Source organism: Pipistrellus kuhlii, unplaced genomic scaffold, assembly GCF_014108245.1.
Source record: "Pipistrellus kuhlii isolate mPipKuh1 unplaced genomic scaffold, mPipKuh1.p scaffold_m20_p_20, whole genome shotgun sequence".
NCBI classification, from domain to species: domain Eukaryota; kingdom Metazoa; phylum Chordata; class Mammalia; order Chiroptera; family Vespertilionidae; genus Pipistrellus; species Pipistrellus kuhlii.
The window spans coordinates 12,700,065-12,724,686 of record NW_023425516.1 but is presented as its reverse complement, the minus strand read 5'-3'; the positions used below and the strand labels follow the sequence as shown (position 1 = coordinate 12,724,686).

At 53.0% G+C, this 24,622-nt stretch overlaps 2 protein-coding genes across 2 annotated transcripts; one reads left to right on the top strand and one right to left on the bottom strand.

The window, feature by feature from the left end:
- The first annotated feature begins 14 nt into the window (after positions 1-14).
- Positions 15-20,579, top strand: CDC45 (cell division cycle 45). Its single transcript, XM_036449540.2, has 20 exons — positions 15-170; positions 301-360; positions 1,594-1,686; positions 2,804-2,941; positions 3,825-3,968; positions 4,585-4,640; positions 5,379-5,427; positions 5,819-5,880; positions 6,986-7,036; positions 8,381-8,500; positions 9,983-10,114; positions 10,393-10,491; positions 11,058-11,219; positions 13,551-13,689; positions 13,764-13,847; positions 14,227-14,345; positions 16,489-16,565; positions 19,000-19,066; positions 20,253-20,308; positions 20,505-20,579. Exons 1-18 carry the CDS (start codon positions 120-122, stop codon positions 19,062-19,064), a joined length of 1,701 nt encoding a protein of 566 aa, XP_036305433.1. The 5' UTR covers positions 15-119; the 3' UTR covers positions 19,065-19,066; positions 20,253-20,308; positions 20,505-20,579.
- A 2,553-nt stretch (positions 20,580-23,132) lies between these two features.
- Positions 23,133-24,508, bottom strand: CLDN5 (claudin 5). The gene has a single exon (XM_036449563.2). The coding sequence runs from the start codon at positions 24,334-24,336 to the stop codon at positions 23,683-23,685; it is 654 nt and encodes a 217-aa protein (XP_036305456.1). The 5' UTR covers positions 24,337-24,508; the 3' UTR covers positions 23,133-23,682.
- Between the last annotated feature and the right edge of the window lie 114 nt (positions 24,509-24,622).

Genomic DNA, 24,622 nt, shown 5'->3' with positions numbered 1-24,622 from the left:
TATTGGTTGGCTTGTGGGCCAATTGGAAAAGACCCCGATTTGGCGGGAGCCTCGATCACAGTCGGGGCTCCGAGTTGTATCGGCGCGGGCCAGCTCTGGGTGTCCCGGCTACCGTGGTCATGTTCGTGTCCGATTTCCGCAAAGAGTTCTACGAGGTGGTCCAGAACCAGGTGACCCCGCCCTTCCTTGGACCCTGAGGCCTCTTCGCGTGGAAGGGATGAAAGGGGAACGGCCGTGGGAGGACGGGAGGGGCCCGGATTAGGGGCACTGCGCTCAGCTCTCGTTCTCTTCCGCCGACAGAGGGTCCTTCTCTTCGTGGCGTCGGACGTGGACGCCCTGTGCGCTTGCAAGATCCTTCAGGTGCGACTTCGGACCCTGGGAGGGTGGGGCCGGGCGAGAGCAGAGCGTGCTGGGCGCGCCCGGGCGGGAGGTGGGGGCGTAGAGTCCGGAGGGAACTTGGTGGGGTAGGGAGCAGGGCGGGCGGTGAGGAGCACCTTCTCAGGTGAGAGCTCAGGTTGGGGTAGGGGCCTGAAGCGACAACAACTGAAAGCTGGGGAGGAGGCCTCTTGAAGTTTCTTCCCTGGCAGGTTGGTATTGGGGTGGGTTAGAGAAGTTCTAGGCAGAAGTCAGGGAGACGGGTTAATATTTTTGCAATAAACTAGGCAAAATATGGTTGCAGTAGAGAGACCTGTATTGGCTTTTCAGATGTGGGGTTTGAGACAGATAAATCTGTGACAATTGAGGACATAGTGATGCCATAAGTAATGCTGGAAATACAGGGTTCCTTAGTCTATTATGGAAGACTAGAGGTCTGGTGCATAAAAATTCATGCACTGGAGGGGGGCGGTTCCTTAGCCCTGCCCCCTCTCACAGTCTGGGAGCCTCAGGGGCGAGAGGCAACCCCGTGATCAGGGGAAGGCAATGCCTCATCACACCTCTGTTGCTGTCACTGCCGGCAGACTGGTTACCTGAGCCTCAAGCAGCCCTGGGCAGCTGGGTAGCTGCCATCCAAGACTTGCCTGCACCTCAGCTGGCCCTGGGTGGCTGGGGGCTGAGAGGACTGGGTGTCGCCATCTTGTGGCTGTGGGCGCTGCCATCTTTGAGGTCAGGGTGGTCAGTTAGCATATTCTCTCATTGGCTGTGGGCGCTGCCATCTTTGAGGGCAGGGCAATTGGCATAGTCCCTTTTTATTGGCTGTGGGCACTGCCATCTTTGCAATGGTGTGAGGGTCAATTAGCATAGTCCCTCTTTATTAGATAGGACCATTGCTTCAGTTTTTTATATGGTACAGTGGATGTTTACATGAGCTTTGGTCAGGCCCTTGGTTTAGGAACTACTTCTCAGAAGAACTATAAATAAGATCAGGTTTTCTCTCAATGTTTTCTTCGGGAATTTTAAAAAAATTCAGCAAAGTTTACAGAATAGTGTAGTGAACGTTCACATTCCCATCCCCTAGTTTTTTCCATTAATATTTTTCTAACCTTTTTGTCACATGTCATTTGTCTCTCAATCCATCTTATTTTTTTAAGTGCATTTCAAGGTAAATTAAACACATTCCAAATATGATAGGCTTTGAAAATAATCTCTCTCTAGGCCCTGTTCCAGTGTGACCACGTGCAATATACACTGGTTCCCGTTTCTGGGTGGCAAGAACTTGAAACTGCCTTTCTTGAACATAAAGAACAGGTATGCAAGATGCATTTTGGAGTACTTGGGCTTTTTTTACTAAATTGTAATGTCTTATTTAAGTATCAAATATGTTGCACAATATGAAAGGGAAAAACAAGCATTATGCTGGGTGACATACCTTCAGGTCAACAATAAATAAAAGTCAATATGGACAGCTTCTAACTCCGAATTTGTGTTACAGACATTCCATTGTAAGGTGCTTGGAGGTTAGCGGTTTGTTTTAGACATGGCCTAGTTAAAATTATTTTAGATTAGACTACTATTCCCATTATCGCTCCAAAAAGATGTATCCCAGTTTCCTTTTTGGAATCTGGGAACATAATTTAAACAGTGGAAAGTCAGGACTCCTCCCACTTCTGCATGGGGCTATAATGAGAGTTGGGGCAGCTGAGACCCCACTGCGAGGGGCTGGAGTATGGAATAGGGTCCCAGGAGTCTGTGGCCATATATATGACAGTCTGGCAGAGGTATATTCTCACCTGAGGCTCTTGTCATGATGGGACAGACCTCTGCCAGTTCCATATTTATAAGGAAAGTGTTTTCTATAGTGACGGGATATAATGAAAACTTAATATTTAGGTGTACATTAAGTATGGACTACCCAAGACTTGCTAAAATATTTAATTTTTTGTTTTATTTTGTTAATCTTCACCCAAGGATATTTTCCCATTGACTTTTAGAGGGAGTGGAAGGGAGAGGGAGAGACAGAGAGATAGAAACATTGATGGGAGAGAGATACACAGAAGTATGTGCCCTTGACTAGAATCAAACCTGGCACCTTTCAGTCTACCGGCTGATGCTCTATCCACTGAGCCAAACCAGCCAGGACCCTCATCAACTACTTGACTCCATGTATGACGTAGGCATGCTGAGCCTCTGTATGCTCTATGGTGAAGCAGGGACAACCACAGGGCCTACCTCACAGTGCTGTTATGGAAGTGAAATAGTATATGGAGTATATGAAAGCACTTAGCACAGGCCAGCTGTGGGCTTATTTGGAGCCCCTTCCTGTCAGAGCCTATTAGGGTTTTGATGCATCTCAGCAGAAGGACTCAGAGGCCTAGTGTGCGCCCTGTCCATGTACTTTCTTCACCATGTCTCTTCTTTTTTTCAGTTCCGTTATTTCATCCTCATAAACTGTGGAGCTAACATTGACCTATTGGATATCCTTCAGCCTGATGAGGACGCCATATTTTTTGTGTGTGACACCCATAGGCCAGTCAATGTTGTGAATGTGTACAATGATACCCAGGTAACTAGGCCTTTGGGCCCATGCATCTCCCGCGTTCTCCCATCGATCTGTCTGTTCCTTTTCATGCCAAGGACAGCATTGCACCTGGTGTCCTTAGCAAGACAAGAATCTGGTTTTGTCCATCTTTGATGAGAAGCCTGACACCTAACCCTGGGAGTTGCTCGGAATGCATTTGTGGGACGTGCATGACTTGAAAGTGTGGGGACCAGAACTGAGTCTGCCCTCAGAGCTCAGGCCTAGCCTCATTAACCATCCAGGGGCCTCAGAGACATCTGCCCCACCCATCTAAGGGGTGGCATGAGGACAGCAAGGCGGTGGTGCAGAAGGCCACTGTTAACTTAAAATGGCTCTGCTGCGTTCACTTTTTGAACTCCTGAGCAGAACTCGGAGCCTGGCGCAGAGCAGCCGCCTAACCTTCCTCTGAGGTCATTTTTCCCACCCACGTTAACAAAGTGATGGTCCAGAATTTTCAGGTGAAATCCGCCAGCCTGGACCTGCTTTTACGGACAGGACTTTTACTCTCTTTGGGGTTGCACATCTTCGTGTCCTCTGTCAGAGGCCAGGTTGTGGAGAGTTTGTTTTGTTGGCTTGGTGTGTGGCATAAGAGGGAGCTTTTTCCAAGACTTTGTGACTGTAGATAGTTTTCAAGTTTTTTTTTTGGTCATTTCTGCAGACAGTGTGGTGTAACCCTAGCACCTCACTTAATGGAAATGAAAATTTTAAAATGCCTGAGAAGTTTGAAATTTTTAATCACGTGACTATGTGTGCAGAAAAGTTATGAGTCAACCAATTAGAAAATAAGATTCTTCAAGACACAAATATGTGGTAAATAGTTTTCTGTCAAGAGAGAGGGGAGCTTGATGGTTCTTTGTTTTAATCTTAGATCAAACTACTCATTAAACAAGACGATGACCTTGAAGTGCCCGCCTATGATGATATCTTTAGGGATGAAGAGGAGGATGAAGAACATTCGGAAGATAAGGATGATGGCTCAGAGCCTTCTGAGAAGCGCGCACGGTTAGAAGAGGTGGGTTTGGGCCTCTCACCAGTCTTAGGGAACCTGTCACTCCAGGAGGTTAGAGGTGAGTCAGGAGCCTGCTGGACCCTGACATAGCTGGGAGGTAGCAGGTGTGGGCATGTACAGAAGGTAACCGATTGATGTTTCTCTCTCACATCAATGCTTCTCTCCCTCTCATTTCCTCTCTCTAGAATGAAAAAACACACACATTCCCTCGAGTGTGGATTAAAAAAGATTAATTAGAATAGTAGCTGACGCATGATAGGATGTAAGAGACATTAGCTCTTATTAATCTGGTGGGGAAGCCAGTATGAGGCAGCTGTGGGTTATCCCAGATGACCTGGTGGTGGGGGTGTTGGAAAACCGAGGTAGACAGAGTGTACCCTGAGCAGGCACTGTGGAAGCATCCCTCTTGTCCTGATGTCTTGAGGGCTGATGGGTCAGGGGAGTCCCGGCCATCCCTCTCCTCATCGCTTCCCTTCTGCGGGAGCAGACTGCTCAGGGCACAGGAATGACCCCTATTTTGGATCTGAGTCCAATGGCTTTTGTCAAATCAGAACGTTCTCGAGTTGTGATAAATTCCTGGCTCGTTTGCTTACTTTCGTTTTCTTTGTCCGGGTATCAGGAGATAGTAGCAGAAACCATGAAAAGGAGGGAGCGAAGAGAGTGGGAGGCCCGGAGGTGAGTGTGCACTTCAAGCAGCACCTTGCTCTGCCTGTGGGTCTAGCATCTGTGTTTTCCCCTGGGAGCGCATGCAGTGTTCTCCATGTGAGGGTAATTAGTTTAGTTTAGGACCTCTGGGGCTTTGAATGAGCATGTGATCCCTGCATTGGAGCACGTGACGTCCTTTTTGTAGTCTTGGTCCCAGGAATGACAGGAGCAGGCCCAAAGGTCTCCCTCATACATCACCAAGCATGATGGCCTCTGGTTCTTTTATTTTTATTGCTTTCCAGATGTAGATACTTTTATTTACAGACTTTTACAGTTCGTTTTGATGCCAATTGTGTAAAACTTACAATAGCACTAGAAGTACTACTATATAGTACTTACTTGGCCATTCTGCTCCTTTTTGAACTGTATCTTATTTCAGTATCTTGCCATGACAGGTAAGGCTGCAGCGAACAACCTTGTGCACCTAGCAAGTTTGGTCTTGCTTGTCCTTTGAGTTATCTTGGGATAATTCCTCAGAAGCGGGGTTCTGGGACTGTTCCGTTGCACATCTCCCATTGCCACAGCAGTTTGTATTCATATTACTCCCTTCCGGGCCTTGTGCCTATCCACTCCGAGAAAGGGTCAGTAAGGTGAAAACAAGACTACCATGCCTTTCTTTGAGTACTGTAAAACTTTAGCGCCTTCCCCAAACGTTTGCTGTTTCCTGTTGAAGACTCGCGTTTTATGTTGCACTTTATTTTGTTACAGGAGAGACATCCTCTTTGACTATGAACAGTACGAATATCACGGGACATCAGTGAGTATGGATAGGTGGAATTCACCACAAAGTTCTGACTTGGGGGTCGCTGTCCTGGAACATGAGGAGGAATGTGCATAGAGCCTCAAAAATCTGGTTTGGATCTGAGCCCCATAGTTTCCTACTGAGTGAGCTTGGGGAGTTGGTACAGTCTCTCTGAGCCGTAAATCCTCCACTAAAGGAAGAGGACAATCTTCATTCCAGAGGCAGTTGCTAGGATGACTCTTTATACCCAATCCACTCACACACTCTGGTCGGGCAGACACGCTGCAGGGGTTCAGCTGGGCCCTGAGCAGCTCAGGTCTGGGCTAGCTGTGGCCTGGCGCCGTGTATGCCCCTTCCATGAGTGAGCATGGCTGCCTCTGGACTCAGGCTTCCCTCTTTCTTTCAGTCGGCCATGGTGATGTTCGACCTGGCATGGATGATGTCCAAGGATATGAATGACATGCTGTGGTATGTAGCCTCTTCTAGCAGCTCTGTCCGCCCAGTGAGGGCAGGGTCAGGAGGAAGATGTCACCATTGCACCGCCTTTGTTCCCACTGGGAGCACTGGATGCAGACCCCTCCCTGGGAATGTGCATGGCCCCGGTTTTCTCTCTAACCGTGAGCTCTCGGGTGTGGAGGGAGCGTGGCCAGTGAGGAAGGTCGGACGGTGGGGCTTGTGTGCAGCTCCTCCCTTCCTACTCTACGCTGAGCCTTACGGAAGGGGCGTGAGGTGTGAACAAGGCAGCCCTGCTAGGCATCTTGACAACCCTGGCCCGTGGCCCCTCTGAGTTTGCTTTAAGCAGGAACTCTTGGTACACTGGGGTGGAAAAGTCAGAGGAGGTGGTGGGGTTGGTCCCAGGGGTGACACCCCAGGTGGTATTTTTGAAGAGGTCCCTGGGAGGTGGGCGCATGCTGCGCTGAGAGATGTGGGTGCTCCAGTGGCCTGTCTCCCACCCGCAGGGCCTCTCCTGTCTCACTTTGTGCCCGGTGCCAGCTGCTTTCAGCTGTGGCCCTGGAGGGGTGTTGAAGGACTCTGCCTGGGACCAGCAGTTAGCACACACCATGGGTCTTGGTCCCTCCTGCTGTGGGCCGGCTGAGACCTCAGGGAGGTCGGTCCAGCCTAAATCTCCATGATCTCATCCACAAAAGATAATGGAGAAGGAACCTGGAAGGTTTCTAAGGAGCCTAAATGCTGGTACTTTCTGTGCCATCATTTTACACAGGAAGGACGGAGCTGTGGATGTGACAAGGGCATACCTCAGAGAGGGTAATGTGAGGGGCTCAGAGAGGTAGAGTGAGGCACCAGCGCCTGAGCATGGGTGTCTGCTGCAGTCCTGCCCTGGCAGGACTGGGCGGAGAGTGGCGCCCTGCGCCCTTGTTCTTGATCTCCCTCCTTCTGTATCAGAAGTTCCTGCAGGGGTAGCACCGAACCAGGAGCCCCTAATCTCCCTCATCACCTCTCCACCCCAAAGAGGGACTACCAGTCTGAGGGTGGGCCTGGGTCTAGCCATGATGGCAGGATGCTCCTGCCTGCCCCGCCCTGTGCAAGGCCTCACTGCCCTCTCTTTTTCCAGGTGGGCCATCGTTGGACTAACAGACCAGTGGGTACAGGACAGGATCACTCAGTAAGGATTATTCCTTGGGCTGTTCGAGGTCGGCCTGTCCTGGGAGGGTGTACTCGGCCAGCCGCGGGCTCAGAGTTTGCGGTGGGGACATGGGTGGCACATCACTGTAGAGCCCCACTGAGGAGGGGCTGGCATTGAGCCCGAGTCCTTGTCACCGAGGAGGAAGGGCTTAGTGCAGGAACTGTCAGAGTAGCATGTGGCCTTATGTGGATGTTCTGTCCACTCTCGGGGACCCCAGCAGGTGGAGCCAGAGGGGAGAGGAGGGAGCCCAGTCTCCCTGAGCTGTGTGCTGTTTTCGCCCTGTGCTGCAAAGGTGTGGCCCATGCACAGCAGACACAGGGCAGGAGGAGGTGGGGAGGGCCCCAGGAGTCCTGCCAGGGAGGGTGGGTGAGGGTTGCAGGGAGGGCTGGCATGGAATAAATCCTTTTTTGCCCCTCAGTGGGCAGACTATGGTGCTTGCCATTGGAATCAGACAAGCTGAAAGGCTGCCGAGTGCAGATGCCAAGGAGGGGCAGGGTGCTGGTGCCCTCTCTCATCCCTACTCTGGTAGCCGTCAGGTGGGGACTCCAAGGGAATCAAAGGGACCTTGGCCCCAAGACGTTAACCCTTTCCCAGGGACCTGAGTCTGTCACCTGGCACTACCCCAGGCACAGCCTCCTCATACAGCTTGCTAAGGTCCCCGTGCCCTCTATTTTCTGCTTCCCCTACCTTTCTAAGAGTAGTGGGGCCGAGGGAGTGGGAGGGTCCTGAGTTTCACAGGCCCGGTGGCACTTCCTGGATCTGTCATCTGGGCCCACCCTGCTGCCCTGCTGGTCCTCACTCACCCTTCCCTGTTAGGGTGGCATGGGGTGTGTGCAATGCTAGGCACCATCCCTGGCCTGTGGCTTCCGGTTATGTGAGGCCATACTATTAGTGTTCTATTCAGTGGCCCCTTTACGTGGACCTGGACTCGATCTCTCCTGTGCTCAGAAGCACTTCCTGTGGCTGGTCCACACCCCTGCTGGGGTCACCTATGGGGTCTGCCCACTTGACCGTGGCTGGCACGCAGGGCTGTGGCCTTCTGCAGTGCCCACTCTCAGAAGGCCTCAGTAAGTAATTGCTGGGCAGCTGATGCCCAGAGGAGAGTGCAGGGGAGGTGGGGCCTGAGCTCCCCCTGCCAGCTCTGTCTGCTCAGCTCCCCCAGCACCCAGGCCTGCCACCCCTTTGCCATGATTGCTTTCTAGGCAGAGGTGGCGGGCTGGTTCTTGAGCCTGTGAGGGGAAGCCCTTGGGAGGGGGAAGCCGTGGCAGGCTGCACGTGAGGAGAGGAGGGAGCCCGCCCAGGCCAGCAGTGCTTCCTTCCCAGGATGAAGTATGTAACTGACGTTGGCATCCTGCAGCGCCACGTGTCCCGGCACAACCACCGGGACGAGGATGAGGAGAACGCCCTCTCCGTGGACTGCATGCGCATCTCCTTCGAGTACGAGTATCCTGCGGCTCAGGCCTTCGGGGTGCAGGCAGCGCCCCTGCCCTCAGATGCTTTGTTCTGTTGTGCATTGTTGTCACCTCTGCAGACCCTAGCCCGTGTCCCCTGTGTTTGGCGTGCTTGCTGGCCACAGAGCTTCAGGTTGTGCAGCTGTGGCTGCCATGTCCCAGGATGGGCATCAGACAAGAGGCTTCGAGAAGAGGGGTCCCATGTGTCCCTGGGGTGGGCAAAGCGGGTACTAGGGACGCAGGTTCTGCCTCACCGTGTCTGTGTGGCTCTGGCTCCTGGGCACCACAGCTGTTTTAAGAAGCATCTGTATGTATTTAGAGCTCATTGTAGGCCTGGTGCTAGGTGTATGCAGGTAAGGGCATGAGGGACTGCCTATGTGGTGGAGGCAGTTTAGTGACATTTGCGGACTCCTGTCAAGTCAGGAGGAAAGAAAACCAGCATGTGATTACATAGTGTTTCATGAGATCACTGCGGGGCTGATGGAGTAAGTGGCCCTGTGAGCCCAGAGCAGTGACTGAGTTCACTATAGTGTTTAAAAGGTTCCAGGACTGCCGATTTGAGGAAAGGAGACAGGGTGGTGGCTTGGGTCAGACCACAGAGTGGAGCTTGAGGTATGATGGGGTTGCTGCTTAGGTGGCAGAATAATGGCAGGACAGTGCCTTCCTTTCCCCGTGCTGAGTTGGCTGGGAATGAGTAAAAACATGGATTTGGACAGGTCATGTGGGAAGAGTCCACAACAAGTCTAGGAAGAGGTGCTGAGTGCAGGGCGGCCGGATTCCTGGGAGGGGGCCACAGTGTGCAGGAACCCACCGGGAATTGAGTCCAGACATGTGCCATTCAGGACCAGGGCTTGCTGGGATATGGGCAGAGAGGTCGGTGGCTATGGAGCTTAGCCCTCAGGAGGGGCAGCAAAGAGAACACAGCCTGCCCCAGAGGCTGGCCTAGGGGAGGCAGGTATGTTGGCAGTAGTGGCACTTCAATGCAAGCAGGGCCAGCCTGGCATCCTGCCTGAGACCTTCCGGAGAGAGGAGAGGCCTCGGAGTTGGGAATATCCTTGCACACAGCCTCACTATTGACCCCAGGAGCAGTGAGGGGCGTGTTCAGGAAGAGAGGTGAGGATGGGCCTTCGCTGAGGGAGTCCAGGCAGGGGGATGGGTCGGGTGGAGGGCAGGGTCAGGTGGAGGATGCAGGGAGTCAGAAGGTTCTCTATAACCACGGTAAGGCTCTCAAGACACCTTCACTTCAGTTTCCCTGTCTGTCACATAGAGGTAATGGTGCACACCCACAATCTCACAAACTCTATATGGGTTAAATTAAGCAAGAAGGTCAGAGAGTTCCAGTGTACTCAGGTGCTGACTGGTTGTGCCTGGTGAACGGAGCAGGCCATCTACTGGAGCATCAAAGTGGGCCCTCACAGGGTGGGGGGGTGGGGGAGCCCCAGGTCACGGTGCAGCCTCCTTGACTGCAGCCCAGCCTCCGCCTGGCGCTGTACCAGCACTGGTCCCTCCATGACAGCCTGTGCAACACATGCTACACTGCAGCCAGGTTCAAGCTCTGGTCTGTGCACGGGCAGAAGCGGCTCCAGGAGTTCCTTGCGGACATGGGGTAAGTGACCCCCTTAACCTGAAGTCCCCCAAGAGAAAAGCCCCTCCCCTTCATTGTGACTGACTTGGTTGTAATATTTAGCTGTTGCCTGTTTCTGCCATCAATTCCTCACTCTGAGTTCCCAGAATATCATCTGAAGGCCCATGCCGGGATGTCCCTTGTTTACAAACACTGGGGCCCTTGTGGGGTTCTCTCTGACTCCCCACCTTTGGTGGCCAGCCTCAGTGTTCTCTATTTGAAGGTAGGTTGTGTATGACTAGTGCTTGCCATCTTTCCAGTCTCCCCCTGAAACAGGTGAAGCAGAAGTTTCAGTCTATGGACATCTCTCTGAAGGAGAATTTGCGGGAGCTAATTGAAGAATCTGCGAATAAATTTGGGTAAACACATGTTTTTCTGTACTAAGCTTTGTGAAGGTTTCAGTTTTAACCAGATTTCCTAAAATAATGTTTAAAAAACACACAAACAAACAGGAATGCACAAATGAGCCTTTCCTGAAGTTTTCAGTTCTCTTTGGGTTAAAAATAGGGCTTCATGAAGTGCCCAAAGGTCCAGGATCCTTAAATCCTGGGGCCGAGGCTGACCCAGTGTGTCCCTCACTGGACACGGGACGCCTGGGAAGAACCCACTGGGTCCAGACTTAGGTGAGTTCTGCCAACCCGGTTCTCCAGCACTGCCGCTCCTGGCACAGCCCGGCCTGACAGCTCGTTATTCTGCTCCCAACCAGCTGAGCAGCTCTGACCAGGCGTTCAGAGCCCAGGTTACAGGGCTCTGCATCAGGCCTTCTTACTCCCTTCCTTCTCTGGCCAAAACAGCCATACTGCTGCTGGGGCGGGAGAGGGAACGGCAGCACATTCTGCTGTCCTGGCCTAGTGGTAAGAGCTCACCCACTTGACACTCCCATGTGCCCCCGGGGTGACAGCCATGTTGCTTCCTCCTGTTGCAGGATGAAGGACATGCGTGTGCAGACTTTCAGCATTCATTTTGGCTTCAAGCATAAGTTCCTGGCCAGTGACGTGGTCTTTGCTACCATGTCACTGATGGAGAGCCCCGAGAAGACCAGCTCAGGGACAGATAACTTCATCCAGGCTCTGGACAGCCTCTCCAGGTAGTGGACATGGCTGTGGCCTCTAGCCCCTCAGCCATCTCCTGCCCTCAACCTCACCCTGCCCAGGGAGGCAGGTGTCAGGGACTCCCGGGGTGTGGGCGTGACTTTGGCCTGCGGAAACTGCTGACGTGCAAATTAGAATCACATACAAGTTGTGCGTACTCATGTTTTCGTTTCTCTTGGGTATATGCCTAGGAATGGACTTGTTGGGTCATATACTGCCCTCATCCCAGGATTGATGGATCAGTTTTAGACATTGTCTGCTGACTTCCTGCCATGACAAAAGAGCATTTTTCTCACCTTTGTGCTCCTTCCCCTCCTGTTGTTACAGTCTGCCCTATTTTTAGCTCCTTTGTGACTTCAGCATATTTACATCTTGTTCTATCACCAGTGTCTCTTGTCTCCCTTCTTTGTAAGAAAAGGATATCAGCATTCCTACTTTTCTCCTTCCTCTTCCCCGCGCGTGTCCACCCCTCCCCCAATAAATCTAGGCTTTTACATTTTCAAGGTTGAGAACACTTAATCTTGAGTTAGAGAATGTGAGTCATCTCATTTTTGGCTATCGGTTGATTCTAAAAGATGAAAATCAATAAATAGTGTTACTTCACTGTGCTAGTAAAATATTTCAGAGTCAATAATGCGCAGCGGTTACATTATCTTCTGGTCTAGGGCTTTGTTTTTCCTGGGGCTCTTGTTTGCCTTTTATCACATCCAGCTTTTTCTTAGCTCTCCTTGCAGCAGCGTTTCCCCAAGTCCTTTTTGTGTGTGAGAGCCTGGGAGTCTGTCTTTTCACTCCATCCTGGACCTGCAGCTCCCGATGCCTACCGTCCGCTGCCATCGCGGATGGCCCTTAACTGCGCCCTGGTTTGGAGCCATCATTTCTCGGCATCCTCATCTTTTGTCTGTTGTATTTCACTCCCTCCTTTTGCTAGAGTGCAATCTTGAGTGACTTTTAAAGGAAGAGCGCGTGAGGAGAATAAACATTCTGAGCTGCACTTCTGACAGTATCTCTTCTACTCCATTCTGATTGCTGGTTTAGCTTGTATAGAATTCTAGGTGGAAGGTAATTCTTGTTGAATGTGGATTCCATTGCTCCCTGTTTTCCAGCAGCCAGTGGTGCTAATCAGAAGTCTCAGCCATTTTGGTTTCTTCCTTCCTTTCTTTCTTTCTTTTTTTAAATTTTATTTATTTATTTATTTATTTATTTATTTATTTATTTATTTTTATAAATGTGTTCCCAGCCCATTTGAAGAAGCTTACAGGATCTTTTATTCCCAGTGTTCCAGAATTTCTTAGTGATGTGTCTAGGGTGGATCTTGTCTCATGCATTATATTGGGTTCTCAGTGCTTCCTTTCAATCTGAGGTTCTGTGTCTTTAAGCTTGAGAATACTTTTGTGCTATTTCTTTTCTTTAATTGTTGAGAGTATGTGCTATTTCTTTACTGTCCCCCAACACATATATGTCAATGTTTTTTATTTTCTTCCCAGACTTCCTAGAATAATACTCTAGCTCTTATTTTTGCCATATTTCCATGACTTTGTTTTGTTATTGATGTTACAGAAGCTTTTCTTTATCCTCTTGTCTTTGGAAGAGAATTTTTTATTTTTTGCAGTTATTTTACTTTCCACAAACACTTCCTAGTATCAAATGGTCCCTTTTTTATAGTGGGTGGTTCTTGGTTTATGAATAGTTGACCAAATCTCTCTGAAGATACTAGAGTTCATTTTCTTTTGTTCTCCAAATTATCTCATTTTCCTCTTGGGTCGTTTTTTTCAGGCCCCAGGTGTTTCTCAATGTCTGATGGTCCTTCACATTCAAGAGGGGGGCTCTAGAGCCCTGGGTTTCTGGGCACAGCCTGCTAGCCAGAGGCATCGCTCCATCTTAAGGGGTGGAAGTCAGTGTGACACTTGGGGAACCTTAACTTCTGGGTGCAGCAGCTTTGCTTGAGGACCTCACTTCTCCACGAGGGTTCATTTTGATGTACTCAGAGGGGAACCCTCCTTTTGTGCCAAAAGGTAAAAATCCATTTGTCAGGTCCTCCCTGCAGCCCTTGTCCAGGGCTCTCCAATCAGAGCCCTCCAGGCACCTTCCAGGCCTGCTGGGCAGGGTCTTCCCCTGCTATTGGCTTTTTCCTGCCTTCTGATGCCAGCATACCTTCCCACCTCCCCTGTCCATCACTATGGGTTTATACAGTGTTTATTCCTTCCTTTCCACTGAAAGGGAACTTAGGAGGGCGAGAAATCAACTCTCATCCCTACATTCCCTCCTGACCCAGGAACCAAGCATTCTGTTTGACTCTGTGCTGAAGCCATGTGTCTGCCACGTTACAGGGGTAACCTGGACAAGCTATACCACGGCCTGGAGCTTGCCAAGAAGCAGCTGCTAGCTACCCAGCAGACCATTGCCAGCTGCCTTTGCACCAACCTTGTCATCTCCCAGGGACCTTTCCTCTACTGCTCCCTCATGGAGGTCAGGCTTCCTCGGATACGGATGGGCACTGGCCACATCTGCTGGTGGCCCCTCTGACTGTTTTCTCCCTGCAGGGCACTCCCGACGTCACGCTGTTCTCCAAGCCAGCCTCCCTGAGTCTGCTCAGCAGACACCTGCTCAAGTCCTTTGTGTGTTCGGTGAGGAGGGTGCCAGAGGGCAGACTTCTTGGAGCAGTGCTCAGATGGGCACTAGAAACTGGCCTTGCATGCCTGTGGTTATTCACCAGCTACAGGGTCTGGGCAAACCCTTCCCTTTTTCCAAGCTGTGTTCTCCTCAGCTGACCCCTGGGAACCTCCCAGTTCCCATGAGCTCTGATTTTGTCACTGGCCATTCTGGTCACTCAGACAAGTGGGGAAGGCCTCAGGGAGCATGTGGGACTGAGGCTTGAGCATCTCTTCTGGTGAAATGGAGCCCCTGAAGGCTTTTGGGGTGTTGAGCGGTGGCTCTGTCAGGTCCTGGGCGCTGAATGCTGCACTCTACTTCAACACCATGACTGGGGATGTTTTGCCTCCACAGACGAAGAACCGGCGCTGCAAGCTGCTGCCCTTAGTGATGGCTGCCCCACTGAATGTGGAACAAGGCACAGTGACTGTGGTGGGCATCCCTCCAGAGACTGACGGCTCGGACAGAAAGAAGTGAGTCTTGTTATGTCCTAGGAGCTTAGAGGGTGCAGGGGTGTCATTAGCTCCTGGGCCCTTTGGAGTTGGGTGAAGTTTGTCCTCAAAGCCACACCAGGGAGAACCTTTCTTTGATGAGGCAAACCTATGAGGGCTTCAATCTACAGGTGGCAGGTTACCCCCTCTCCTGTTGGACATTCATACTCTTTTGTTTCTAACTCTTTTGTTATTATTTTTTAAAATATATTTTTAATTGACTTTTAGAGAGAAGGGAAGAACCTTTCAGTGTATGGGATGATGCCCAACCTTTCAGTGTATGGGATGATGCCCAACCAACTGAGCCATACCAGTTGAGGCCAACTCTGTTATTATTAACTAGAGGCCCAGTGCATGAAATTCATGCACGGGGGCAGGAGGAGGAGGGCCCTCAGCCCAGCCTGTGTCCTCTCGTAGTCTAGGACCCCTCATTCCTTACTGCCCGCCTGCAGTGGAGGCAGGAGAGGCTTCTGCCGCCACCACTGCACTTGCCAGCCGTGACCTGGCTTCTGGCTGAGCGGGAGTGCACTGGGAGCGCACTGACCACCAGGGGCAGCTCCTGTGTTGAGCATCTTCTCCCTGGTGGTCAGTGCACATCATAGCGACCGGTTGTTCTGGTTGTTCTGCTGTAATGGTCCCTTAGGCTTTCATTATATAGAAAACACACCAGTGGGTCTGAGTCAGGTTCATCTTGCACTTCTGCAAAGCTTTCCTCACATCTAAATGTATTTCTGGCCCTTCCCTGCATCTTCAGCCTCAGCACTGTGTTCTTGCCCTTCTCTTGTATCAGTGTTAGGCTTCCTCCTGGCCACTCCTTCCAGACCAGGTGTTGGCCAGCAGGCAAGGCCAAGGGGGCTCCCTGGCTCTCCCTGCTTTTCCTCTATGCTGTGCAAACTGGAGAACTTGGTGACTAATCTCAGGGGCTGCCTGTTACCATCCTTAGGTATCTTTGCCTCCTAAGTACAATCAGTGCCCCGGCTCAAGTGCTCCCCAACAAATCCCATAAGACGGACTTGGGTGCTTGCTGAGTGACAGCAGGTAGCAGGAAGATGCCACCCTGCTTTCCTGGCAGGGCACCTTGGGTGGCCAAGGACCAACCAATATTTTGTGCCCCTCATTTTTCCCAACTAGCCTTTGTTGGCCTGTGCCGTAGAGGATAGATCAGTCATAGCTCCACTGATGTGAGCTTTGACCTCCTGTGTTTGCAAAGACCATTTAGTAGGAAATTGGGTGAGACAATGAACTTTTTCAGACAAGTGCTTTTAAATGGCTAAGCTGCTCTCCAAAGCTTCTCCATGGGTCTCCAATTCATGATCACACAGGTTGTAGCTGGCCAGGCTCATGCCTGGGTTCCAGGCAACCAGCAAGCACCTCCCTCGTGGTGTCATCACAGTCACCTTCATTCTTTCTCCAGTCAGTTTGTCATTGTACGTCATATGTGTAACCATGCTTAGTGCTAGCTCTGAGTATGCACAGTCCCTTGTGAGAGTTGCCATTATAGTTTGAACACATGTCCTTCCTTTTGCCCAAGAGCCCCTTCCCCACAACTCACTTCGTCTGCTGCTAGCCCTTAGCTGCTGCAGCCCTGAGCCCCCAGGGGGTGGCCCATGCTCTCTGCTATCTGCTGCCCTGTGCTCTCAGCAGCTCGGTACTCCTGCCTCCTGCCCTTGCTGGCAAGTTCTAGTCGCATGCCAGAACCCAGCTCTGCAGGCTCCTCCCAGTCCTATCCTACTGTGTGTAACCTGGTCTCATTTGAGACCCCCCTCCCAGCAGTTTTCACTGAGTCTCTGCCTCTCACCTGCTCTAGCTGCCAGCACAATGACAGGCATGAAGGAGGTTGCAGTCGAGCCCTGGGCATGAAGCCCGGGGGGTTACAAATGGACATTCACTCCCTGAAGGCTGAGAAGGGCTCAGTTGGGTACAGATAGGAAGCAGCAATGAGAGGTGTTGCCAGCCCAATGAGTGGTGAGGCCTAAGAGGGCAGTGGCTCAGGAGGGGCATGAGTCCTGGTGGGAGGAACTGGCAGCTGGGAAGGAGTTTGGGCTGAATCTGGTGTGTGTCCAGAGACATGGGAAGGGTCTGTCACAATGGCAGGGCCCCCAATGTGCCTGTTATGTGTCTGCAGCTTTTTTGGGCGGGCATTTGAGAAGGCAGCAGAGGGCACCAACTCCCGGACACTGCACAACTATTTTGACTTCTCAGGTAAGAGTCCAATGACCCATTCAAGGTCAGCACTGGCCTTGGAACCAGGGAAGCTGGCATCACCAGAGATACCTTGCCAGCAGCCCTTTCATCCTGCGGGAACCAGTCCTGAGCCTGGCTTCTCTAGGCAGCTCAGGGAGCTCTGGAACGCTTCAGACCCTGACCGGCTCCCAGGAGAAGAAATGGGTGTTGCCCAGGAACCCATAGGCCTGGCCCTTGAGGTCACTTCACCAGCAAGCCTAGAGGACTGGCCACTCACCAGAGCCTCTAGGGTCCAGCTTCACCCATCATAGTCTACAACCCTCCTACCAGCGCCTAAGCTCTCAATCCCCAAGATGGCAAAGCAGGTGCCCCTCCCATGACCACATCAAAATTCCAACTAAACTACAGAGCAACTATCATGGAGAACTGCCTGACATCTAGCTGAACAGAAGTCCTATAACTAGAGATATGAAGAAGAAGCCACATGGAGACTGGTAGAAGGGGTGGAGACACAATGACTGGTTCCACACCCACCTATAGCAGTTAGAATCCAGGACTTAGATGATATTGTGCTGAGTGAAATAAGTCTGATGAAGAAACAGCTGGGCTTGTGGTGACTCGGCACCACCTCCACCATTGTGCTGACCAGCAGTTCTTGTCTGTGTTGTGAGGGGCCCACCTGAGGCTTCATTGTGGTTATACGATAGCTCAGGCACTGGCCCCATATTTGTGTTGGGCAGGGCTCTTCCATTCTCTGGGCTAGTGTAACACAGTGTAACACTTGAGCCCTGCCCAAGTGGTGGCTTTAGGACAATCATATCTGTAGGCCAGCCAGTGGCCCCTGCACTACCCTTGAATTTCTCCAGACACCAGCATGGAACATGGCCTACATTTGGCCATATTTGCTTTTTATTTTTGCTGACAGATTTTAAAACAGATGTGTTGACACTTCACCCCTGTATTAGTCTGCCCAGGCTTCCATAACAAAGTACCACAGACTGAGGGGTTTAAACAACATAAAATTTTTAATGTATTTCTCAACTGTTCTGAAGACAAGACATCTAAGATCAAGCATCTACAGAGTCAGTTTCTTTTGAGGCCCCTCTCGTTGGCTTGTAGATTGCTGTCTTCTCCCTTTACTTCACATAGTTGTCCCTATGTCCAAATCTCTTATAGGAATACCAGTCAGATTAGATTTGGACCCACGATAACTGCATTGTTTAATCACCTTTTAAAAAGCCCCATCTCAAATTTGTAGTCACATTCTCAGGTGCTGGGGGTTAGGCCTTCAGCATAAGAATTCTGGGAGAATATACTTCAGCCCTTAATACCCATCTCTTTTATTTTTTAAATATATTTTAATTTATTTCAGAGAGGAAGGGAGAGGGAAAGAGAGAGAAACATGAGTGGTGAGAGAGAATCATTGATCGGCTGCCTCCTACACATCCCCTACTGGGGATTGAGCCTGCAACCCAGACATATGCCCTTGACTGGAATCAAAACCAGGACCCTTCAGTCCACAGGCCGGCGCTCAATCAACTGAGCCAAACTCGCCAGGGCTCACCACCTGATTTCTTAATGACAATGATCACTGTGGTCAGAGACCCAGCCTTCATTCCACTTGCCTCAGTGTCTAGAGCTGGTTTCTTCCTATCGGGCCCACGTAGGCTGTGGCTCAGTTGGGTGTGTTCACCTCCAGCAGCAGCCCCCTAATTGCTGTTTCGTGTCTGAGAAGTGGGAAAGATCGGTGCTGGCTGATCTGCAGGATGCCTTAGCTGTACCTGGGGCGGGTTTGTGGGCCAGGAGCTGTTTGGCTTCCCCCGGGGGTGGAGATCATGGCAGCCCTGGCCAGTATGCCTGGGTGAGCTGAGCTTGAGGCTCCTGGAGCCGGGACTCATGGCACAGGCACTGCAGGACCAGGCCAGCACAGTTCGCCCTCTAACGAAGGCCCATGTGTTTGTCTGAGCCTGATGGCCTCCCAGAAGTAAAGGCAATTTGCATTGTGTCCCCCTTCTACAAAAGAGGACACTTAAGCTGAGGGACTGGCCAGAGCAGGACGGAAGGCTGGCTTCAGGCCTCTCACAACCCACTGTGGGGCAGCACTCTGTCCAGCAGGGTGGAAGTTAAAAGTCATCCCCGTGTCCCCTCTGTTGCCTGTCAGTGCTGTTCCCCTGGCTGCCTGGAGGGTCCTTCCCACAGACCACAACCCCAGCCTCACTGACAGGGCAGCTGGAGGTTTCTGAGCATTAAATGAGGTGGGATGGGGAAGTATAACTTCTTAGTTCAGAATATTCCAGGCTATCAGGGAGCCAAGTCCATTTTGGAATGTACTGGAGGGTTCCAGGCCTGGATGGTTGGAAAGAAGTTAATGTGCTATGGCTTGTTTTTCTCACTTCTCCCTCCCGTCCCTACTCCTCCCTTCTCACAAGATGTTTTTCTTTCATTACTGCAGTAATTGAACTGAAAGCGGAGGATCGAAGCAAGTTTTTGGACGCGCTCATTTCCCTCCTGTCCTGAGGGTGAGTGCGGGGGCCGGTGGGGGCCCTGCCACAAAGCCAGTGCTGCGAAAGGCCCCGCCTGATTCCTGCTGTGGGTTCCCTGCTCTTTTCCTCCCCAATCAGGCTTCTACTTGGGTTTCAGGGAGATCTGGGGCCAACACATTTTTCCCAGGAATGTCTGTCTGTGTGCTGGCGGCAGTGCCCACAATGGGGCATGTTGGGGAGCTGATTGCATTAAGTTCCTGAGACCCCTTCAGAAACAGCCAGCATTTGCCCTCTTCCCGACCATACTGTGGGTTGGGCAACAGCCAAGGACACACAGGCCACCTGGAGCCTTGTTGCCCCTTCAGCCTGGCTTCAGGCCCTGGGCTGGAGCCCACAAGGGCCTCTATTCAGGCTCCTGTGTGCTTTTGAGAAGCAAAGCTGTTGCCAGCCACTCAGCTGAGAATTATGAAATGGCTGTACACGGGCCTACAACAGCATGTGGCCGTAACCAACGGCCTCCTCGGGAAATGGGCCACAGCTGACCAGGTCAGGGGCTGCTCTGTGTCTAGTGACCACTTCTCAGCACAGGGCCCCTCATACAGTGGATGCCCACACCTAGTCCTGCATCTCCCTGAGCCCGAGTTGGGGCTATTGCTGTGGCAGATGGGCCTGGCAAGGCTCTGACATAGGATGGGCCCTCATGCCAGTCCAGGGTCCTCCTGTTTCCCCGTCCATGATGAGTGGAAACTAAGAGCAGATGATCCAATCAAAGGTTACAAGTAGGGCTCCCAGGCAGCGAGATTGGCATTTGAGGCAGTCGCTCTCCTGCAGTCTGCTCAGTGATGTGTCCTTCCACAAAGCCCGGGTGCAAGGTGGCTCAGCCAGGAAGGGTGAGGAACAGTGTGTCGGGGGTGGCAGCAAGACACTCCAGACAAGAGGAGGGTTACCATGGGGCTGAGGCTGGACAAGCCACTGGGTAAGAAGGTCACCTTGGTGACCTAAGTCTTCAGAACTAAGGCCTTCAGGGGTTCTCGAGCAGATAACAGACTGGACCTGGGCAAGGGGTACAGTCAGGAAGGCAGGATCAGGCACCTTGGTAGTTCTAGGGTGGCCCTCGTCCCATGAGTGGTGGGGACTACTCAGAAACAGCAGCCTGGCATGTCATTATTTATTTTGGGGGAAACTTAAGAATTGTTTGAAATTTCTTTTTTTTCTTTTTCAGAGTTGGATATCTTCAGAAATGACCTCCTTCTCCTTATTTATATTAATAAACTTTTTTCAGGGGTCCTCAAACTTTTTAAAGTGGGGGCCAGATCACGGTCCCTCAGAGAGCTGGAGGGCCGGACTATATGAACTACTAATTCCTACTGTAACACCTCGGCTGCGCTCACTGCCCAAAAAACCTGGCGGGCCGGATCAGACTCCTCTGCAGGCCGCATGTGGCCCGCGGGCCGTAGTTTGAAGACGCCTGAAATTTTAGATTGTAAGTTATGGTTATAGTTTTAAATGCAGGGACAGTGGTTTTTAATGGAATAAAAGGCTTATTTTAGGTTCGATGTGCCAACCTTTGCTCCAGTCATAGGGCAAGTACTTAGTTGTGCCCTGAGCTGAGCCTTCTGTGGATTCATAGGAGCCTTGATCATGTTCCCTGGACACCCTCAAGCTCTACAGGAAATCAGCACATGTTCGGATATGGGGACAGCGATGGACAGAGGCCGAGCACCTGGGTGTCTATATAGCACTGCGCCAAACACTGCCCAGCAATGCCAGCCAGAACCTGGTTGTATCCACTCCCCCACCACTTCCTCTTGGCCTTGGCAACATCTCAAGTTCACCCTCTTGATCACATCCCACCCTCTTGATCACATCCCACTCTCGTGATCAGCCATCCCATCCCACCCCCAGGACTGTCATCTCACACTTCAGCACCTATGTGTCCGTGCACCACCAACCTCACAGGCACACAGTGAGGCCCAAGCCAGGAAGCGCCACTGATAGAGACACGATGCCCCCAAGGTCAGCTTCACCTGCGTCTTAGTCACAGAAGGTCTGAGCTGGACAGGACCTTGGTGACCTAAATCTTCAGAACCGCGAGAGTTCTCAACTGGCCATGGGGCCTCCTCCCATGGCAACAAGCTTGACCTGCAGCTAGCTCTGCTGGAGCCCACCCAGCACACATCCTGGATTCGCCCTGTCCTCACTGCACCCAGTTGACAGGTCCAGTTGGTGTACAGGAGCCATGGGGTCCACTGGTCCCACTCTCCCAGATGTCTCTGGAGCATGATCTGGAGGCAAGGATGCCCCCATCTACTGCTCTTTGGGGGGTCTGTCAGATACATCACCTGTTTCGGGGGGAGAGAGTGCATACAAGTGGCTGAGCTTGTCTGTGGTTATCACTTGGAGCTTAGGTGCCAGGGAAGCAAGCAGGCTGGAGGGACATGGCCTCCTGAGTGCAGCACCTGGGCCATGGGCAGGTGAAGGCAGGGTAGTTTGAGCAGGCTATAAGCTGGTGGAGGGGAAAGCTTAAAGAGTGGGTGGGTGTGGCCAAGACTCAAAGCAGCCCTTGGGAAAGGGTAGTGGGCACCGTGAGGTTGGCTGCAATGGGGGCCAGCTTCTCTCTCCTGACCTCTGGCAGTGGGCTTTGCACCCTGCTCTTGATATGGGTCAGGTGGCAGCAGCCTGATTCTCCAGGGTTTGCCCTCAAGCTCCCCAACCTGGCTGCAAAAACTGTGCAGCTGCCTTCAGAACCCCAGCTGAGACCTGAAAGAGTTGGAGAGCTGTGGGTTTGTGTGGGATGCAGACCGCTCTTGGCCAAATAGCCTGTAGCCAGCATTAGCTGCCCCAGCAGCCAGGAGCTGTTTTTGGTCCCTGCTGCACAGGCCAGCAGGCTGCTGAGGTCCTTTGTACGTGGGGCCCATCCCCCTGCAGCCATTGTTGGGAGCTCAGGCCACCAGTTGCTTCAGCCTCCCGGGAAGTCCTGCTCACTGGCTCTCCTGTGGCCACCCTGAGTTCATGTTCTCAGCTTCTCCCTATCCACTGACCCCCTCTTCCTCTAAGAGGCCTGACCAAGCCTGGGGGACTCCTTGCTAATGGACATGGCACTGGCATTTCTGGACAGGGCCCCTGAGGCCAGGGTTGGGGGCAGATGCCAAACCTTCCTGCTGGCCAGGCTCAGAACACCTTTGCTTCTGTCCACTGCTCTCTTCTGCCCTAGTCTGGCAGAAGGTAAAAATACATGAATTTTAAGTGCCTAGAACAATGCTAGAAGCAATGAGCTTTCAGTTGCTGTAATAGCTCTGGTTTGCTCTGCTTTTCTGGGATCTACCCCCTCCCCCCTCCCCAGGTGCCTGACCAAGGACAGCAGAGCTCCCAGGGGTCCCACCACAGGAGGAGGGTCACACAGGGGGCTCCCAGCAGGTGCTGATAGCACAAGTCTGGGATGGTCATCAGGTTGGGCACGGTGGGGCAAGACTGGCAGAAGAGCCAGGATGGGCTGGAGCTGAGCCTGGCACTCCTGGCAACTGGCCATGGGGCCTCCTCCCATGGCAACAAGCTTGACCTGCAGCTAGCTCTGCTGGAGCCCACCCAGCACACATCCTGGATTCGCCCTGTCCTCACTGCACCCAGTTGACAGGCCCAGTTGGTGTACAGATGTCTGTGGCCATTTAATGTGACCCAGAGACAGGTGAGCCCTGAGAGGGCAGGTGGGAAACATCCACCTTGGAGCCAGCCTCTTCTAAACAAAGCCAGTAGCAGCCTGGCAGCCCAGCCCCAGCACTTCCTGCATCTCCAGCCCACCACTCACTGGCTTGAGGGAAGGACGTGTCCACCCCCCACCTCCCCAGGACCCATGGCTCAGACAGGCTCTTCTGATACAGGGTCTTCCTGGGTTGCAGTGAGCTTTGGCTGTTTCCTACCCAACAAGAAGGTGATCCTGTGGCAGAGAGGACCCAAGGAAAGGCTGTGGGTGGGATCTTACGGACTCGGGAGCTAGCTGTGGAAGTCCCCACAGGAGCCTTTCAGGGAGGAGTCGATGGGTGGGTGGATGAATGGGGGCTGCTGGACACAGATGGTAACAGCACAGACAACAGAACACAGGTGGGAGGATTTTCAAACGATTTACTAAACAAATTCTTACCCTCCCCCAAACGGCCAAGGAGGACAGCGCCCCAGCCCCACACCAGGATCTTGGCCTGAGGAGCTGCTGGGTTGAGGGAGGGAGGGAGGTCCCGTCCAAGTCTCTTGGGCCCCCCGGGCTCAGGGACTGCTGATGGGGTAAAGGCCAGCTGTACACATCCTTCATGCAACCCAGGCTGGGGGCCCCGGGCCCTCAGTCTGCTCCTCTGGAATCAGCAGAAACCGCTGGAAAGTACAGTGGCACCCAAGGCCACCAGGGACGGGGAGAGAAGTGGCATCTTTGGTCCAGCGCCCACACAACCAAGGAATCTGCGCCCCACCCACATCGGAGCCAACAATGCCCCCAGAAAGAGAAACCGAGCGAGTCCTCCCAAGTGCGTGTCGCCTGTTCGGGGCAGGGCACCGCCCAGGGCCCAGCGAGTAACGGTCGGAGTGGACGGGCTGCGGAGCTCCATGGCCAGTACTCCGGCTTGTGAGCGTGGCTGACACGAGGGTGCCCACCGTGCCTGGCGCCCTCAGACGTAGTTTTTCTTGTCGTAGTCACCGGCCGCGGGCCGTCGCGGCGCCGAATACTTGACGGGGAAGCTGAGGTCCGGGCGGCGCGCGCAGACCCAGGCGCCGCAGCACACGAGGCCACCGCCGCACATGAGCAGCGCCGAGGCGGCCCAGCCGATGTACAGCGCTGCTCCCAGTTCGTACTTGTTCGACACGGACACGTTCGGGTCGTAGAATTCGCGGACCACGATGTTGGCGAACCAGCAGAGCGGCACGAGCGCCAGCAGCCCGCAGAAGGCGTAGAGCGCGCCGCCCGTGAGAGCCACGCGCGCCTTGTTGGGCCCCGGGGCCACGCAGGTGGTGCACTGCGCGCCCGCCAGGGTCAGGCAGAGCGCCAGCAGCGCCAGCAGCGCGGCGCCCACGGTGAGCGCCCGCGCCGCCTGCACCTCGGTGCTCAGCGCCAGCACCGAGTCATACGTCTTGCACTGCATGTGCCCCGTGCTCTGCACCACGCACGACATCCAGAGCCCCTTCCAGGTGGTCTGCGCCGTCACGATGTTGTGGTCCAGGAAAGCGGTCACCTGCCACATGGGCAGCCCGCACGCCAGGATCAGGCCCACCCAGCCTATCAGGCACAGCACCAAGCCGAGGATCTCCAGCACCGCCGACCCCATGGCTGGAGGTGAGACGCACGCCCGATGGCCCTGGGGCCTCCGCGGGGGGCGCGGCGGTGCCTTGGCCGAACCGATCGGCGCCCTGCGAGGATTCTGGTGCCCGTGCGCCCGCGCCGCCGGCTCACTGCCCTCTCTGCTTGCTCCGCCTGCCAGAACACAGACTTTGCGTATGCCGGCACCTCCCGGGGTCCCTCCCCTTTGAAAGTTCGGGGGGCGGACTCGGGTCCGGCCTCCTGGCCCGAGAAGCCAATCCGCGCTCAAGCTGTCGACCCGCAGCCAATCATGA

Excerpts from the sequence above, each read along its gene's own strand:
- CLDN5 (XM_036449563.2), bottom strand. The coding sequence starts at position 24,336 with ATGGGGTCGGCGGTGCTGGAGATCCTCGGCTTGGTGCTGTGCCTGATA.
- CDC45 (XM_036449540.2), top strand. The coding sequence starts at position 120 with ATGTTCGTGTCCGATTTCCGCAAAGAGTTCTACGAGGTGGTCCAGAAC. Across the intron at positions 171-300 it reads ACGAGGTGGTCCAGAACCAG|AGGGTCCTTCTCTTCGTGGC; the intron begins GTGACCCCGCCC and ends TTCCGCCGACAG. Across the intron at positions 1,687-2,803 it reads TTCTTGAACATAAAGAACAG|TTCCGTTATTTCATCCTCAT; the intron begins GTATGCAAGATG and ends TCTTTTTTTCAG.